Source organism: Cydia fagiglandana, chromosome 21 (genome assembly GCF_963556715.1).
Source record: "Cydia fagiglandana chromosome 21, ilCydFagi1.1, whole genome shotgun sequence".
Taxonomy (NCBI): Eukaryota; Metazoa; Arthropoda; class Insecta; order Lepidoptera; family Tortricidae; genus Cydia; species Cydia fagiglandana.
In genome coordinates, this window is record NC_085952.1 from 1593796 (window position 1) to 1614251 (window position 20456).

Genomic DNA, 20456 nt, shown 5'->3' on the forward strand with positions numbered 1-20456 from the left:
ATGTATTGCAAATTTTTTCATGTTTAAGGCGTGACAAGAAACGTCAATCACAATGATATGGCGTGGCGATGGCGTCCATTGAAGGTAATACGTATTTCGTACGAAAAATAGGGAGTCTAAATACTTCATAATTTTTAAAACTTGTTGAATAAAAGTGCTACCGTTTGAGGAGTACATCTATGTTTAAATTATTTGGTCGTGTTACAGGCCACACCCGGTATACACATACATGGAGGACCCAAAACCAAATGTTTGTCAAAAGTATAATAATGTTTAACCTAATAAACTATTTTCTTTTTCTTTCATTTTTGTTCATCTGCCTTTTATATTCTAAAAATGTTGTTTCAAATGTAGACCGTACCTTACCTACGCCCGTGCCGTGTGGTGCCGGCATCAGAAAAGAATAGCACCACCCCATCTCGTCCCGTGGGTGTCGTATAAGGCGACTAAGGGAAAACTGGCGACAGGCATATGAGCAAGGCTCGCCCGTATCCTTAGCGGGGTCCTTGCTCACAAGAGCTGTGCGCGCGCCACATCGAAAAAAAAACCTTACCTACGCGCAGTTTCAAATAATATATACAGACATACATCTTATCATAATATTATGTCTGTCATATCTTAATTATCTATGACTTAAAAACAACAACTTTAATAACCTTCATAAATTATAACTTTTGTTATCTTAACCTCTAGCCGCCCAGAAACCTATAAAAAGGTCGCCTGTTCCATTCTAATTTGAACTTTGTGTTGACAAAATAAAATTTCATTTTGCATAAGGTTTGACATATGGGCGGCTAGAGGTTAAAACAAAATTCACACAAACATGTTATGCGAATGTTTTGTATTTTAGGTAGGTACGTGTACGAGTCAGGTACAATCCGTACAATGTGAAAAATAAAACAGTTTTTTTTATTTTGTACAGAAGCCAAAACATGTGCATTTTCCCGCATACCTTTTTTTACAATACCTATCGCCCGATAATGATAATGGAAATGAAAACATCCATTTTTCAATTTAGGCATCATATGTGACGTTCCATGACAAAAGGTTTAAACCTTATGGCAGCTGGCGCTTAAGTCGCATAGCGTCGTAATAATATTGGAGCGGCGTTAATAATAGCGCCAACCGCCATAAGGTACCTTTACCTGTGGGACGTCACATATGCTTGACAATAGCCTTACTAATGTCATGAATGTAGTGATAAAAAAATAACAAAGTACGGCATAAACAAAATAAATGCTTAGTTAAGGTAAACAGAATTAGTCACAACAACTGGCTCGCACGTCCGCAGAGCCGCGTTCGCATTTGTGCTCGTCTGCGATTTCTTTGTCTGCCTGATCTTTGTTAGGGTTGCCACTTGTGCAACTCTTTAAAAATATACCTGACTATGACAGCGCCATCTGGTGAGGTGAGAGAATAGCGAACAAACTGTGCCGAAATTTTATTTAAATCCCAACTGATATTATATATTTAAAATATGAGGTGTGACAGTAACTCAGTCTGTTACCTCTTCACGCTTATACCGCATAAGCGAATGGGGTTGGCAACTGTCAAAGATTTGCATAGATGGCACCATCATGGCACGGTCACCCAACCAAGTAGGTACTGACCACTCCCGACGTTGCTTAACTTTGATCAAAAATCACGTTTGTTGTATGGAAACCCCATTTAAATCTTTATTTTATTCTGTTTTTAGTATTTGTTGTTATAGCGGCAACAGAAATACATCATCTGTGAAAATTCCAACTGTCTAGCTATCACGGTTCGTGAGATACAGCCTGGTGACAGACGGACGGACGGACGGACAGCGAAGTCTTAGTAATAGGGTCCCGTTTTACCCTTTGGGTACGGAACCCTAAAAAACAAAAATTTGACATAATTCTAGGGATTGACGGGGCAAGCTATGATGGCGCCATCTGCTTAAAACTTCCACCGGCCAACCCCTTTAGAGGAAATTTGATTTGGAGATAGTTTGAGGAAGGATATACTCGTAGTTTTTTTTATCATTTATCAATCATCATCAATCCATGCGGATGAAGTCGCGGAAAGAAAGTAGTAGGTAAAAAAATAATGCTTAATATGAAATTAATCTTACAATAATGATTACTTTCAAACTGCAAATCAGTATTCGATTCTTAAAGTGTGTATTTTAACGTTAAAGTACTTAAGTAAGTAATTATCTAGTGTCTAGTGCAAGTTACGTTATATTCAGACGTTTTATATCTTGGTTATTTTAATAAAAAAATAAAAAAATACAAATGTCCTTAAGTGACAACCCTGCACCCGGAACGCAAACATTACTTTGTAAGCGAATAAATAATAATTATAATGGCACGCTTCTTTATATCGAAACGTTAATAAAATGCGATCTTGCATTAATTAGCATTGAGTTTGTAGGGTACATGTTTCAGACGCCTTCTTTCCTTATTGGTATATTACATCATAAGATGTCATTCTGATATCAGTGTCCGTTCGAATTGGCCTGCTACTGAATTGTGACGTTATCCATGAAAAAGGCACCTTATTATCGATGGCGCTTACGCCATTATTATCGATGCTCCGATATAAATACAATGCCGCGCGACGTTGTGCGGCGTAAGCGCCATCGACAATAAGGTCCCTTTTCATAGATAATGCCCCAATTAGTTATATTATAGCGGTAGAGAGCGTGCCAACTTGTCAAGTTTATTATGCAAAATTCCATCGCTCTATTAACTTTCAATCAAGTAAAAGTATTGCGAACATTCATATTTTTGCAAAGTAATAGTTTTTAACAGCGATAAGTAATAGCAAGTTATGTAAAGATGAGAACTGAGCCGTGAGAGTGATGTTAAAAATGTCTTCATGCCATACTCGTATAATGTAGGAAGTATACATTGTTTTTTGTTCATTAGGTGCCATTCATTTATTACGTCGCTCCATCGTAGGCCACGTCTACGCCTCGGCTAGTCTGTGGCCATGAGTAAGCCCATTCATAATAAAAAAAAAAAAAAAAAACGTAAGACGATTTAGGGGGGGGGGGGGAGATTCGTATTCATAACTTAAGGAAAATGTCTTTACCTAAGTATTTTTACGTGTATTTTTGGCAGTGTTTCCTTTTTACCTCCTTTATAAATAAATACCGTAAAACGGGGTGAGTAGGTTTCGCGGGGAGAGCTGGGTTATGAATGGGGAGAGAAGGTTTGAGAGGGGGGTGAAAAGGGATTTTAAGGCTACTGCTACAAAAATAATGTATTCCAATTTAAAATGGAGCTATAGTAATACGCATAATAAAAAAAATCGATCCAACAATCTTCTAATTTTTTAATAATTCGCTAACCTAGGTTAGAAGTTGACGTTGTAAAATTTGACTGTATATTCTGTGATTTTGTTTTAATTATTTTAGCTGTATTAATTTTGAATTGGTTTACTTATTTCAGATTGTGTATTTTAATTTGTATGCCACTAAAATTGTGAATTGTGCTGAGCCATGTTATTTTAAGTCCATCACATTGTACCTGACCATGATTCTCGCAAATAAAAACTTTTGACTTTTTGACTAAAATTGCCTTTGTATGAAAAACCCTCTCACCCTAAATACGAGGCACTACGGGGTGAGGTGGGTTTTCCTCATTATCGTCAAAGTTATGAAATGAAACTACCCAAAATAAAATACAAACGTCCGAAACACTTATCATGTACACCATTCCGTTCTCACAAGTAAAAATTAAATTTTATCGAGGTTTGAAAGTCAAATTTCACCCAACTCACCCCATTTTACGGTACCTAAGTAAATCAAGCTTTTATGAAACTCCGGCCCGGACACGACCCGGTCTAACGTGAGTCATCCTTAACGCCATTAATTGCTTAGGCTTCCTATGATTTAGTATACCTTCGACCAATTTGGAAACAGGTTGACCTGTCTACTTTTACGCTTCTATGCTATAAGTTATACAAATTCTTCTTCTTTGTCGTTACACTTAATTACGCAAGACTCCAGATGTACAGATGAAATAGTATCAAGGATAGCAATGGCAAAAACAGCTTTCAACGCCAAAAAACATTTGCTTAAGGCTAGGATCTCCAAGAGTACAAAAAAACGCCTAATTAAGATATACATTTGGAGCATCGCTTTGTATGGGTGTGAGACGTGGACAATGCTGCAGAAGGATAGGAAACGATTAGAGGCTTTTGAGATGTGGTTGTGGAGAAGAATGGAGAGGATAAGTTGGACGGAGAAAAAAACGAACGAGGAAGTGCTGCAAATCGTTGGAGAGAAAAGAAACCTACTGAGGACCATAGAAAATAGACGAGGCAAAATGATAGGTCACTTGATAAGACACGACACTTTCTTTAAAACTATATTAGAAGGCAAAATCGAAGCTAGGAGAGGAAGAGGAAAACCACGAGCAAGCTATATACAACAACTAAAAGCAAAAGCAAATGTCGTGTCTTACAGGGACCTAAAGAACCTGGCCGAGGACCGCGAAAACTGGCGCATACTCCACCGACAAGAGCCATGCTCTTAAATTATGATGATGATGATGTCGTTACACTCTTGTCAGAATGGTCGTGGTCGTCATATCAGGGCCGGTGGCAAGCTTCATAATCTGTTTATTTTCAAGTAAGAGGTTAGTTGTACAATCAAAACCAGTTACAATCTATATATTTGGAGATAATTTAATCTAAGCTTAGCTTTAATTATATGTAAACTTATATTGTTTTGTTACAGTTAGTTAGTGCATACATGTTAATACTAGTTATGCTTATTTTACATTAATTCGTGTTAATCAGTACTTTCCTATATAAGTGTACTCTTTGCTTTATCAGGGCATTTTTGTAAAGTTTCTACTACTTGTTTGGGTAAGCTGTTCAGGATATTAGGTAGTTATTATACACGAGCCTTTTTCCCATATTCATTGGTGATTTTAGGTATTTTAAAGTATGGTTGATTGGTTAATTCCTCCCGTACTGTAGCCCTTCTTGTACACTCATGGAGTAGTTCATTGATATTCGGTATCGAATTCGTTATACGAGTAATAACTAGATTTTTAAGTAGTTTTGCATTATGTCGAACTACGACCACATTAAATTAATTGAGGCTGTACGTGCCAAAATCACGGTGACACGTAACCTTCATTTCGCAAGCGTTATGTCAGACGAGATGCGTTTCACACTCGAACTGTCATAACTCCACACTAGTTCCACACATGTCGTATGTTTTGGATGGTAGCTGGTCCGTATGTGGGTCATGATCTCGTGTGATGATGTTTTTATAACGCATTGTTATGGGTTATAGTGCAAAGAAGTTATGAGAAAATATGTGACTCTACGGGAAAAGGTACCTTATGGCTGCGCTTACGTCGCATAGCACTACAATAATATTGGAGCGGTGTTAATAATAATAATAGCGTAAGTGCCAACCGCCATAGTACCTTTACCCGTGGGACGTCACATATTACTATTATGTATTCTCGTAAGACTTAGCGTGTGATGCAATTATATTTTATTGGAATTTATATAATCCTTTTACATAAGGAATAAAGTTTCATTTCATTAGACTCGAATTTAAATTTATTTTCTAAAAAACTACTTTCATTAACAAAATTCAACTTTTTTGTGAGCAAATCAAATCAGATTCATTTTTTCAGGGGTCAACCGCGAATTACGTTCGACATGTTGCCTCCATGTCACACTTACGTACAAAAATTATAATTGCGACAGAGAGGCAACACATCGAACGCGGTTCGCGGTAGGCCCTCTGTTTGTTTGGCGTCTGGCGATGTACGGTTGTCACCTTGGGTAGGCCCTGATCTTCAACAGATGCATCTGCCCATTCATAATTTCGCTATGCAGACATTGCAGAGGGCCTACCGTGAACTACGTTTGACGTATTGCCTCCCTTTCACACTTAAGTACAAATTTACAAGTGCGACAGAGAGGCAACACGTCGAAACTGGTTTGCGGTAGGCCCTCAGACGGCGCGATTCGGGAAATGAATTAGACATTCACTAGATATGAAATAGTAACGATATGTGACGTTCCACGGAAAAAGGTACCTTATGGCCGCAATAATATTGGAGCGGCGTTAATAATAGCGTAAGCGCCAACCGCCATAACGTACCTTTTGCAATGGAACGTCACATATCGTTACTATTTAATATCTAGTGAATGTCTAATTCATTTCCCGAATCGCGCCGGAGACGCACTCGCGTGATGAGCGCAGGCCTAGATCAAGGCCTGAATCATCTCAGCGATATTAACCAATGACCTCAAGCAAAACCTTAAAGTACCAACACAAATGACCAATAATAAGCTCTATTTCAATGGTGTAAAGCCTAACAATGGTTGGTTCAAAGTGTTGCAGTTAGTAGTTGAGTTCGAGTTAATCGCTCAGCGAAGGCTGTTCAAAATCTTGTTACTGACGGAAATATACATATACATACCTACATATTTACAATTTTTACAAATTAAAATATATACATGTAGGTATATATTTTTGAACCTTAAAGGGGCCCACTGATTAGTGATACTAGAGTTCGCCGTATGATATTAGCCTGACAGTTAAACGCAAAATTTGACAGCTCCGAACAACTGACAGGCTGATATCGTCCGGCGAACTGTTAATCAGTGGGCCCCTTAATACTTACAGTCGCCATCAGATATATCGGAGCGGCCAAGGTGTTCACAATATCTGAACACGCACTCTAACGCCCTGACAATAAGAGGCGTGCTCAGATATTTGTGAACACCTTGGCCGCTCCGATATATCTGATGGCGACTGTACATAAGGTACCTTTTCCCGTGGAACGTCACATATTAAGTATAAAGTTCTGTAGACAAGCGGACTTTCCAGACTTACTCATTAGACCTAGATCCTTAATTACATATATGGAAATGATGATTATTCCAGTCTGAGCTGGGATTTTGCACTCGTTCCGAGAACGTATACAAACAGCGATTCTCTTGACTGTCCATTGGTGGACCTTATGCCTATTGTAATAAGGTTTACTGTCAGTTAACAGTGTGGGCGATGGCACTCGTATTGTTCCGTTCAGTTTTATTCCATTATATCTGCGGTTTTATTTAGTAGCCAATTAAGTTTCTAATTACCTTTATATTGATGTATCCGTCCGGTAAATTATTATATTATTTCAAATAATCTTGTAAATATAACACTTTAAACTCGTGAATTTTACCTACACGTATTTTTAATGTTAATAACTCCAACCCTACACCTCTGTCTCGAGAAGATTTAAGTCCCCCTTCAATAGGAGTAGGGTATCCCAATATGGGACCGGCAACCAGTGCAAAAAGGTCCTTTTTATCTGATATTCCAATATAAATTCTGATAAAAAGGTCATTATTGCACATGAATCATAAAGGACCCTTCTCTATAAAGCCACGATTAGTGATAAAATAAATAGTAAAGTCCCCTTATCTATGATATTACAGATGAAGAAAAACCAGATCTTGACGCATGTGCTACCCTACCGGACACTTATCTTGATGTGATCTTACGTTTTTCCAATAAGTTTTATGCTAAATGTAAATAGGCAATAGACTTGTTTCTAGTTAGAAATACGTCGTCTGACGTCAGAAACTACTGACGTCGCAGTTCTCGTAGGATGTATACCTATCGATTATAGAATCAAGGTTTTCCAAACGACCTTTCAAATCATCTTTTAATGAAATTAACAAACAAGTTTTTAGTCGGTACGCTAGTAGGTAAAATATGAGAGATTTTTTACTAAAATATAACTCAAAGAACAAATGAATGCCATTCAGGGCCCGATTCTGATTTTGAAATAGACATGTACTAGATATCTTTTAGACATCACCAAAATACGATAAGGATATGTTTAAGATCTAACCTGTCAAATTTGACATTCTGGAGATACTCTTGAACGATTTCCACAGGATATGACTTAGAGATCCAATTCACATCTAACATCATATCCATGTGTCGGATGATGGAGCTCATGGGTAGCGTTTTAAAGTCCTTTGGTTCAAGGTATCCTGCTCCAAAGTCCTTCATTCTTTGTCTGGCGAAGGCGTGATATTGACACATTAAGTGTTATACTGTCTCTTCCTCTTCGCCACACACATACGACAATCGGTGTTATCAGACTGCCGTATTCGAACTTCAAGATATTCACAAGAGACGACGCGTACTAGATCCATTCTAGATACGTTATAGTTTAGATATCAACTAGTTCTCTTTTGCAGCGCAATTCGGGCAACCTATGTCACTTTCACGTTACGTGTTCGTGTCACGTTAGAAATCAAGAGTGAACAGGCACCTTCTGGGCGAGCTCGCTCCATCGTAGGCCACGTCTACGCCTCGGCTAGTCTGTGGCCATGAGTAAACCCATGCATAATAATAAAAAAAAAAAAGATAGAGTAAGATATCTAATAGATGTGAATTGGATCTCTATGGAAATCCTGTGGAAATCGTTCAAGAGTATCTCCAGAATCGCGCAAATGTCAAGTTTGACAGGTTAGATCTTAAACATATCGTTATAGTATCTTGGTGATGTCTAAAAGATATCCAATCGATGTCTATTTCAAAATCCGAATCGGGCCCATAAGCGCTTTTGAAAAGACACTCCTCTATTGATATGCGAGTAGATGCATGTAGTAACGCATTCGCACATTCGCATCCGACGGACGCGGGGAAAGGGACTCACAAGGCTACATACAACACAACTGATTTGAGATATACCTTAATTCGGTGCAGTAAGGCTTAAATTACCTGTGTTGATAATGGTACGATACGCTCGATCGAGCATTCTTTAGTTTCATACTTGCATCTTGCATCGTCGACACTGTGGCGAACTGTCGACTACGCAAATATTTATATGCACACAAACTGTTGTGATGTGATTACACGCGTTTAGGACCAAATGAAAGTATTAAAACGATTTCCAGCTTACCGGGAATTAATTTTTCAAAACGCTATTTTTGGATCTATTTTTATTGGCCTTTATGACTTATGCATGTCAAATAGAATGCACCTGTACGGACATGATGGTCGTTCTTGTCTACGTGACAGCGTGATAAAACGGTGTCCGTCACTTTCTATCCCACGGTGTTAAAAAGTGACAGTTATTTTATCACGTGGATAAGGATAGATCCCATCCATAATCATTGAAGGTAGCATCCTATAGAAGTGATATACGCGTGCCTCCGTGAGGGACAAAACATACGCAATGCGACAATATTAAAAACACGTTTTAACATTCCTGACAACATACTAAAAACAATCTACGTAATTCGGTCGGGTTATTTGTTGCCCACCATAAACCATACTAAATTTATGGTGAGGAACAAACAATAAGTGAGACTGTGACAAGGACAAGCAATAATACGGCTTTTTCTGCTACTCCTACTGAAAGCTCCATAAGTGTATCTTGTTCGGTTGTTTGGCCCCACCCCCGTTTCATCTCTATATTCATCGTTCATCATCATTTCGGCCTATATACGTCCCACTGCTGAGCACAGGCCTCCTCTCATGCGCGAGAGGGCTTGGGCTATAGTCCCCACGCTAGCCTAATGCGGATTGGAGACTTCACGTACACCTTTGAATTTCTTCGCAGATGTATGCAGGTTTCCTCAAGATGTTTTCCTTCACCGAAAAGCTAGTGGTAAATATCAAATGATATTTCGTACATAAGTTCCGAAAATCTCATTGGTACGAGCCAGGATTTGAACCCTCGACCTTCGGATTGAAAGTCAGACGTCATATCCACTCGGCCACCACTGCATCTCTATATTATTGTACCTCTATGTCCATAATACGCCGGCTGAAGGCCAGTAAGAACAGTAACAAGTTCAATCGTAATTAACGGCTAATAGAAAGGGAAAGCGGCATAACCGTATCACCGGCGCCGCTCTATTTGAGATTGCGAAACGTCGGAACTGAATCAGGCCTGTGGATCGTGTTAAGGATATTTCCTCCTGACCGTAGCAGGGATTACGTAGGGTAGGGCGAGACTGAAAGGTCCACGGGTAGAAAAAAGTTAAACGAGCATTTCTTTTATTTTTTGCCATTTTTATATATTTTGCCACTTTTGTATTATTTCTACTCAGAATCACGAGCTCTTTCGATCCGAGTGGGATAAAAAATATCCTTTTTTTTCTATTATGTTACCATTTCCCCATATACTTTGTATGGCCGTAACAAAAAGGCAGAAAAATGTATAAAAGTTTTAGGACACTTGTTTTCTTCTATACGGATGAAAAGGGCTCGCGATCCTGACTGAAATAACAAACAAGTGGCAAAAAAGGTACAATATATAAAAATAGCAAAAAATATATTCTGTGGCACGAGTTACAGTCACCAAAAATGAGATCATAAAGCGTATTTTCTGGGAAATAGGTATGGCCAGGGGAATGACCTTTTTATTGTATAATGACCCTAAAATTAAACGTCTGTGATTGGAAGTAACTCTGCCTATCGCTCTATCCTTCCTCCTTGAACATATATAAATGAATGAAATGGATAAAAATATTTATTTTCAGGCAACTATTGGCCCAGTAAATAAATACCTTAAAACATAGCATACATATTGTTATAAAATATATCTAAATATATATGGGTGACATTTGGTACGGAGATAGTTTGAGGCCCGAGGAAGAATATAGGACAGTTTTCATCAATTATCATCATCCCACGCACACGCAGTCGCGGGCAAAAACTAGTAAAAAATACACACAGACGAATTGAAACACTCAATGACGTCGGTTAAAAATAACAAAGTTCTACTAACATATAACATTATTATGTATCGACATACATACCAGAGATAATATTATATAATTGATCTCATCAATAGTGAATAGACTCTACTCTATGGTTACATAACAATAATGGCGATTAGAAATTTTCGCACGTTCGTTCATAACTGACCCACTTTATAAGATGCCTGATAAATTAAGTGTTGCGATTCATAATCTGCAGGTATTCAAAGCAGGTTAATATAATACAATACAAATACGAAATTCTTTATTTCTATAAAATGCACATGACCATCTGCCGTATTCGAACTTCAAGATATTCACAAGAGACGACACGTACTAGATCCATTCTAGATACGTTATAGTTTAGATATCAACTAGTTCTCTTTTGCAGCGCAATTCGGGCAACCAATGTCACTTTTACGTTAGATAGAGTAAGATATCTATTAGATGTGAATTGGATCTCTAAGTCATATCCTGTGGAAATCGTTCAAGAGTATCTCCAGAATCGCGTAAATGTCAAATTTGACAGGTTAGATCTTAAACATATCGTTATAGTCTCTTGGTGATGTCTAAAAGATATCTAATAGATGTCTATTTCAAAATCCGAATCGGGCCCCATGATTTAGGGATTTTAGGGGATAGAGCCGCCCGCAAAGAATAGGGAATATTAAGTAAAACTCTGCGTAGAGGGCGTCACTAGCACACACACAGGGTCTACCGCGAAACACGAAAATCGATAGGTCGGTTTCTGCCTCTCTATCACTCTTGCCTATTCGATCGATAGAGAGGCAGGTAACGAAATTTAGATTTTTGCGTTTGGGTTAGGCCCGCTGTAAACAAACCGCCTTGATGCATATTGTCTACTTATACGTATATTTCGGGGATTTCGAAAACTGCTCTAACGGTTTCGATGAAATTTGCTATACGGGGTTTTTCGGCGACAAATCGATCTAGCCAGGTCTTATCTCTGAGAAAACGAGCATTTTTGAGTTTTTTTTTGTTGTTTTCGGAAGCAAAGCTCGGTTTCCCAGATAATGTCTTTGGTATAATAGCATCAAAAGGCCTAGATGAGTCAGTCAACACCATCTTCGGGCCCGATTCGGATTATGAAATAGACATCTATTAGACATCTTTTAGACATCACCAAGATACGATAATGATATGTCCCTTAAGATCTAACCTGTCAAATTTGACATTTGCGCAATTCTGGAGATACTCTTGAACGATTTCCACAGGATATAACTTAGAGATCTAATTCACATCTAATAGATATCTTACTCTACCTAACGTAAAAGTGACATTAGTTGCCTGAATTGCGCTGCAAAAGAGAACTAGTTGATATCTAAACTATAACGTATCTAGAATGGATCTAGAACGTGTCGTCTCTTGTGAATATCTTGAAGTTCGAATACAGCAGTTCAACAGGATATCCCTTATATCATCATTACTTACACATTCTAATTGTCACAACAATTACACACTTATGAAACAGCAACACACGTCGCACCAAGGTCAGCCCAAGATGGAAAGAGACAGCTACACTTCTAATTGCCCCGACTCGTAATATATCGTAACAATTTCGCCATGGTGACCGTGGGCCATATGTCAAAACGTGCGCGGTGGCTGAATGCGAATTCCTATGCCGTCTGAATAAAAAGTAACCGTCGACAAAGTTAGAGTTAGACCAAGAAAAGTCTGAAGCGATTTTGGTAGCCCACGCAGTGCAAGTGTTATTTATACGTCAAAATTTCATAGAATTTTGACGTTTAAAGTAACACTTGCACTGCGTGGGCTATCATAATCGCTGCAGACTTTTCTTGGTAGAACTCTAGCTTAATCACACGACACGCATGAATTCACGATCTAAATGTCTATGAATGGATTCAAATTTAGAAACGAAAATAATGTATCCGGTCAAACAATTTTGTAAGTAGAAAAAGGCGCGAAATTTAAATTTTCTATGGGAAGTCAAAGTTTTTAAATTTGCCGCCGTTTTCTATTGACACGGTCGCTATGTCAGAGTATCTGCCCGATTCGAACTTTAAGATACGTCAAATATTACGACTAGATACGATATGGATTAGATATGTCAGTGCCAAAAGTGACGTTTCTTCAAACAAAACGACAGTTTTGATACTGACATATTTAATCTATAATAGGAAAAAGACAGTAGAAAAACAAATAAATAACTTATGAACTAAATACATCTATAAATAATACTAAATTAAAACTAACAACCCTAAATATATCTAAAATAAAATAAGGAATATAAAAACTACTCAAAGAGGCCTCCCCGCGCTACCCCCGGCGCAAAGGTGCCCATCACACTCGCTGCGTTACCGCGTTGAATTGCGATCTATAATTATCGTATCTAGTCGTAATATATTATGTGACGTATCTAAAAGTTCGAATCGGGCCGTTCATTTATTGAAAAGTATCAAAATATTTAAATTTCCTAAAGATGTGTTTTGCAAGATAAGATAAAAAAGCGGCCAAGTGCGAGTCGGATTCGCGCACGAAGGGTTCCGTACCATAATGCAAAAAAAGGCAAAAAAAAAACGGTCACCCATCCAAGTACTGACCCCGCCCAACGAACCCAGGACCATCGGCTTCGCAGGCAGGGTCACTCCACTAGGCCAGACCGGTCGTCAAATAGGCTACAATATAGGCTGAATTATTTATGATATAGTTTATGATATTAATGTATGTTTCTTGTTGTTACAGAGAGACCTCGCCTCCGTCGCCGAACGGCGATGCGAAGGACTCCAAGATGAGTCAGATCCAGTTTTCGACGCCATTCGACAAACAAGAGAATGCGGTCAGTATCGAGATTGAACATTAAATGCATTATTCTTCATACCACCACAGAATAAATAATAGTACTAGGTACAGAAGACTCACTCTCTAACAAAACGCGTCTGTTACGATCAGGACAGATATGGCCGCTAGGTGGCGACAGCGCCACGCGCGGCTTATGGCTAGCCACCAAAATTGGTGTGGAACGGATGTACTTGTAGCTACCTGCAGCAAAGCCAGGCAGCGGAGTGAGCCAAGCCTGATACCACCAAGTCGTACCAAGGTGCGATACGTGGGTGACGTCATCACCAGTGTTGCTAGGCAGAGTGATGGCAGGTGGACCAAAATGTTGACGGATTGGAGGCCGCTTTCAGATGAAAGAAGCGCCTGGCGTCCGTTGGCTCGTTGGGTGGATGACATTCGGAAAATCGCGGGGCACTTATAGATGAGACTAGCCCAGGAAGTATAGTTCCTTTGAGATCATTAGAATATGACGACAATTTCATTACTTTTAACTTGGAAACGTCATCCGCATCTACCACGCACGAGTCACGTCACGGATCATAGGAAAACGGAACAAACTAATCGCTTTTTAATGCTTACCGATAATTCCCAATGCGGAGAACTTCAATTGACCCAATCATTGACGGCTTAATGATCAGGCTTATCTATATTATTCATTATATACTATATCCTGGTCAAAGTAGTGAACACCATATTATTCCTGTTGGCATTGGAGTAAGCTGGTGTAGAAAGACGCACTGGTTCAAAGTGTTACCAGTTCTTGTTTTATTTGAGAGGGCATCTAATATGGAAATAAAATTATGAGTTACAACCAAATTCTTCTATATACTCTCGAAAACGAAACATAAATATGGAAAGGAAATTTGTGAACATACATGCCGTGGTCTAAAGGGGGCCACTGATTAACAGTCCGCCGGGCGGTATCGGCGTCAGTTGTTCGGGACTGTCAAAATTTTGTCTAACTGACAGGCTGATACCGTCCGGCGGTCTGTTAATCAGTAGGCCCCTTTTAAAAATACCCATAGGAATAACACAAACGGAATAATATTTTGTTATACCTATTTTGTACTATGTGACCTCTACGGCCGTAGAAGAAATGGTTAATTGTCTTGTCACACTTTAAAACAAGTCGAATATTTTTCACAAAGACTAATAACGGACATAACTAACGGAAAGAGGATTCAGGACAGTGCCTATTGAATATAATAGTTAAGGATGACTCACGCTAGACCCGGCCGTGCCCGGGCCGCGGCGTCCGTTGTGGCATTTTCTATGACGGCTGATCGATCATCAATGTTCAACGATCGGACAATTTATCGCAGAAATGTTTTATGGAACATGATACAATTTTATTAAGTTTTGAACTGCAGTTTTTTGAGTATAATCTGGAAATTTTATACAGATACTGTGTACATAATATGAATTTAATAAACTTATCCTATTTTGAGATATAAATGATTTTTGATGGTTTTGCGATGATTTTTCCGATCACTATTCATCATAATCATAATTCTTTATTTGATCCGGAAGCTCCGGCCCGACCACGGCCCGGTCTAACGTGAGTCATCCTTTATTCTACATAGTTACATATTTAACCCGTCCTACCAGTTTCGTGTCAAACCATCAATTATACGGAAAACTGGTTGCTCATAAAACTGTATAGGTATATTAATTATTAAAGCAACTGTGGAAACAATAGTTGCTAGTTGGCGAATAAAACTGGTTTTTTGGCTCAGCCAGGGTAAATTCGCGTTGTCTAACTAATAGATAAATATGTACTTATCTTTTTGTGTCGCCATCCTTCGTACCAAGTCTTTGAGTATGTTAAAATAACACAATTATGATTATGACACAAAATAAACGACCTCAAGATATGTGTAAGAACTTAGGGCCCGATTCGGATTATGAAATAGACATCTATTAGACATCTTTTAGACATCACCAAGATACGATAACGATATGTTTAAGGTCTAACCTGTCAAATTTGACAATTGCGCGATTCTGGAGATACTCTTGAAAGATTTCCACAGGATATGACTTAGAGATCTAATTCACATCTAATAGATATCTTACTTTATCTAACGTAAAAGTGACATTGGTTGCCCGAATTGCGCTGCAAAAGAGAACTAGTTGATATCTAAACTATAACGTATCTAGAATGGATCTAGTACGTGTCGTCTCTTGTGAATATCTTGAAGTTCGAATACGGCAGTTATAAGAAACATAGGCGCCCTAAGAGCATGGTAGAACCCTCGGTGGGCGAGTCCGACTCGCACTTATCCGGTTTTTTCTGAGCTAATCATAAGTGGAACACAACGCCCCTATATCTAGGTATCAATGTCAAACGCCTCACGTGTCCAGCCTCATCGATTAGGTCAGGAATGCAGACGTGTCGTAAGTAAAATTCAAGTCGTGTCAAATATAGTGACGCGTCCATTATGTAATCCATCCACAGAGCCATACCTGATCCACGCCCACTACGCGCTGCTTGACACAGATCTTCTTTTTTAATGTGGCACTAAAATTCACTAAATGAATGAACTACATTTAGGCCAAGCAATAAGAAGGTGTAGCGGGAAATGCTAGGAACACAATTTTTGACTCCGTAACTTTGTTTGGACTAAGTGAGGTGGTGAACATATCAAAAGTCCCCGGCCGTAGCCCCGGTGCTGGGGGGTAGAGGGGGGTAAGAAGGTCTCATTTTTCGGTTTTTCAGTTATATCTTGGAAAATTTGCGTCATAGCGATATGACTACTTAGACAAACCGAAAGCTGATAAAAATTGTTACAAGTTTTATGTAGTCAAGTTTTTCGATATCTTGAATAGTTTTTGAGATATCCGCTCTTGAAAGTTTCTTTACGGCTCTCAGTTTTATCTTGATACTTATCTACATCAGTGAAGCTGCTAGTCCGTGTTCGGTATCATCGGGGGTGCTGGGCTATAACCGCGAAAATCGAAGTTCGCAAATTGCGGGCATTTTTCTCTGTCACTGTAATTACGTCTTCATTGGAGTAAGAGAGAAAAATCCCCGCAATATGCGAATTTCTGTTTTCACGGTAGCCTCTCTGAATTAATTTATCCGATGTAGCCCACAAGATGGCAGAACCTATCATGCACAAGGAGACGTACCGACGAGAACGGTAGATATGTTTCTTATTCAGGCCACAAGATGGCAAACCCTCCAACACGCACGGTCTTCGCACGGTCCCTAGTTATTACAAAGATGACCCACACTAGAACAATGTAATAAGCAAATAAATTCTTTCATTGACGCCTGCCTTGACTGTTTTCCTGTCAATCTTCCTTCCTCGTCTTACGGCCGTATTCGAACTTCAAGATATTCACAAGAGACGACACGTACTAGATCCATTCTAGATACGTTATAGTTTAGATATCAACTATTTGCAGCGCAATTCGGGCAACCAATGTCACTTTTACGTTAGATAGAGTAAAATATCTATTAGATGTGAATTGGATCTCCTCTATCCTGTGGAAATCGTTCAAGAGTATCTCCTGAATCGCGCAAATGTCAAATTTGACAGGTTAGATCTTAAACATATCGTTATCGTATCTTGGTGATGTCTAAAAGATATCTAATAGATGTCTATTTCAAAATCCGAATCGGGCCCTTAGACTCTTAGCACTTTGATGGCACATACAAATATTCGTGTAGACAATAGAGCATTTATCGGTAATGTCCGTGTGTTGGTGATAAAATGAACCTTAATTGGTCATGGGACATTAAGAGTGCGTATGTAGGTACTAACTTTATGTTATTGTCGATGTAATTGTTTGGATAATTCTCAGAATTTCCTTGATTGGTTAGAGTTGAAGGAAATGAGGCTTTGTAAACGAAACAAACGAAAACGAAATTTATTTACAGTTGCAGTGCACAATTATTTTCCATAGTATTTTATTTTATTTATTATTATTTGTATGTCTTTTCCATATCTCGGGACCATGGGGTCCCGGACCTTTGGGAGGCTTACGTGGGGCCGAAGCCAACAGCGCAGAGGCCCTTTAAGACACTTTAATCTAAAAGCAAGGGATACACGTGGCGGATACCATCCCCGAACGCACAATGTGATACATCCGGAGATGGTCCCCGCCAGGTGCAAAGACTATTGCAGTGCAGCACTTTTGTGCTGCGATGGGAACTAAGGTCATGGGCTATAGATTTGAAAGTTGGATGGACTGGATAATGGGCTATGGGAGAGACTAGCGGACACCTGCCGTGACAATCAGTCTCAAAATTGTATAAGACAGGTGGTGACTCGCCAACTCATTGAGTGGGCCCCGCAATGGCCGCACGCACAGTGCGACAACAGGGCAACACTTTGGAGCGGCTGTGAGGTTGTCGAGAGGTGAGTCTGCGGTAGCCAGATCCCGGTAATCCGTTCAGCAGGCCGCCGGCGTTATGACATTTTACACTTCCAACCTGGAGCATAGGGGTCATCCATTAATTACATCACAGTTTAGGGGGAGGGAGGGGGTCAAGAAAATGTGACATATTGTGACATGGGGGAGAGGGGAGACACAAACTTTGTGACGTCACTTTAACTTCATCAGTAACCGAAAATTTATTTAAATTATTTTATTCGCTGTACATTTAAATATCAAGTTTTTAAAACGATAATCGTTTTTATTCGTTCAATTTTCTTTCCTAAGCAGTTTTGGGTTATAAAATTACTAATATTTATATCGTCAAAAATATTTTGATACAATATTAATAATACTTAGGTACCTACTTACTTAATTCGATTTGGCGATTTCGTAGAAAAAATGTGACGTCACACTAGGGGGGAGGGGTTTGCCAAATGTGACCAAGTGTGACAAGGAGGGGGAGACGGGTAAAAAAACCTAGAAATTTGTGTGACGTAATTAATGGATGACCCCATAGGTCTTGCGACTCCACTCTGGCCGGGCGGTGAAGGCAAGCACAGAGGCGAGGGCCAGATGACAGGGCCCTCTGGAATAGGGGTCCGCGGGGTCGCCACTCACCGTCAGCTCGCCACAAGCTATTATTATTTATTCTGTGACTGAATGATGATTTTAGTATGGTGGTTTGTTTACATATGTAGTTAGCAAGTTCCATAGAATGACACTTTATGTATGTGTATTTGTTGCAGTGGCACAAACAGCAGAACGCGGTGTGCGTTCGACACGCGTTCAAGCACTATGGCTCCAACAAGCGACCCAACCACGTGCTCAGCAACCTTAACATGACCGTCGCCAAGGGGACCATGTGAGTATACCCTAATAATGATACTAATAAGCTCCATTCAATTGATTCCACGCGCAATATGATAAAACCGTGCTAAGCCTGCGGGTATAAGTGAAATATGCATAAGACGCTAGTTCGCTGACCCAATATACCCTAACATAACTTTAACATGACCGTCGCCAAGGGGACCATGTGAGTACCTATACCCTTTTTGTTTATTAAGACGAAACAGGAGCTGAGTTTTAAATATTTTAGGTAAATATACTCGTCTCGCTAACGGAAGCGGCTCCTAAAACTAGAGCGATAAGGACAAGGCGAAAAATCCCGCGTAAAAATCTCAAAAATCGAGGTTTCATACTCGACTGTTTCCTCCTCCAAAACTTAACCAAACTTGGAAATCTAAATGATTATGAAATTATCTGTGTCGGACCGTTTTGCTTTTTTGGCTAATTGATATCAGTTTTGAATACTACGCCTCTCATTGCGGCACAGTCAATTAGGCCATTTTGGCCATTTTTGAAGGGCTCTAGAGCCTTAAAAAACCAAAATATCAAAAAAGCTAAATGGTCCAACACAAATATTGATAATATTAATCTGTGTTGAAAAAATCATTGCTCTAGCATCAAAACCCACGGAGGAAACAGTCGAGTACGTTTGTATGGAGAAATGACCACTCCTGTTGGCTTTTAAGAGGGGAAATCCTTTACGCATTCCATCCGGCGCGGGGACGGGCCGGGACGGTTATGTGGGACTCCCTGTTGTGGGCTAATGAGACCCCAGGTTTACCCACTAAAACCCCTCTGTTGCCGCCTCGCTACTATACGGCGAGGTCCGAGGAACGCCGAAGTACTCTTCCGCAACCTCGCCAGATGTGAGCATACCCTAACCCACACCACTACTTCTACTTACTACCATACAATGACATCATACATTTTACGTGACAGATTATAAAAATGAACTGTCAAGGGAGCCATCACACCATTCGACGCGAGAGGTATTAAATACTATACCTCTAGAGGCCCGATTCGAACTTTAAGATACGTCAGTTAATAGATCTAGAAACGATATGTGACGTCCCACGGGTAAAGGTACCCTGTGGCGGCCGGCGCTTACGTCACATAGCGCCGCAATAATATTGGAGCGGCGTTAATAATCGCGTCAGCGCCAACCGCCATAAGGTACCTTTACCCGTGGGACGTCACATATAGATTTGATATGTCAGTGTCAAATGTGACGTTTCTTCAAACAATAACGTCACTTTTGACACTGACTATATATGTAATGTAATGTATAGTCTCGATAGCCATAAATACCTATTATGAATCAGAGGGCATTCCTTAGATTAGCATATTCATCAGCAGGTGACCTTAGACCTTGATCGTGACTCACAGGTCAATCACTCAAGGGCATTCACACAAATACCAGGCATCCTAAACCATATTTAAACCCTAGAGACTTCAAGAAAAAATCATTAAGGTGCCGTAGGTTCGGACAGCGTTTTTGAAAAATCGTAGCGCTTTTGTAGATCACAATACGGTTTCCAAAAAGATTTTATTAGCAATATTGAGAATTTACTCTACAGTTGCCTCCAGAATCTCGCGAACTAAATTGACAGGTCAATATGCACAAATGATACCACAGTTTGGCCAGTGCTGTGCATATCGATATTTTCTAAAAAGTTTGAATTAGA

General features: G+C 39.5%; 1 protein-coding gene across 1 annotated transcript in view; it reads left to right on the top strand.

The window, feature by feature from the left end:
* The window catches only part of LOC134675073 (ABC transporter G family member 23), a 137850-nt gene that overhangs the window by 75757 nt on the left and 41637 nt on the right, over window positions 1-20456 (top strand). Inside the window, exons 3-4 of the mRNA XM_063533235.1 lie at window positions 13447-13540; window positions 18672-18787. Coding sequence (XP_063389305.1) covers window positions 13447-13540; window positions 18672-18787 — 210 coding nt within the window. The remainder of the gene's footprint in view (window positions 1-13446; window positions 13541-18671; window positions 18788-20456) is intronic.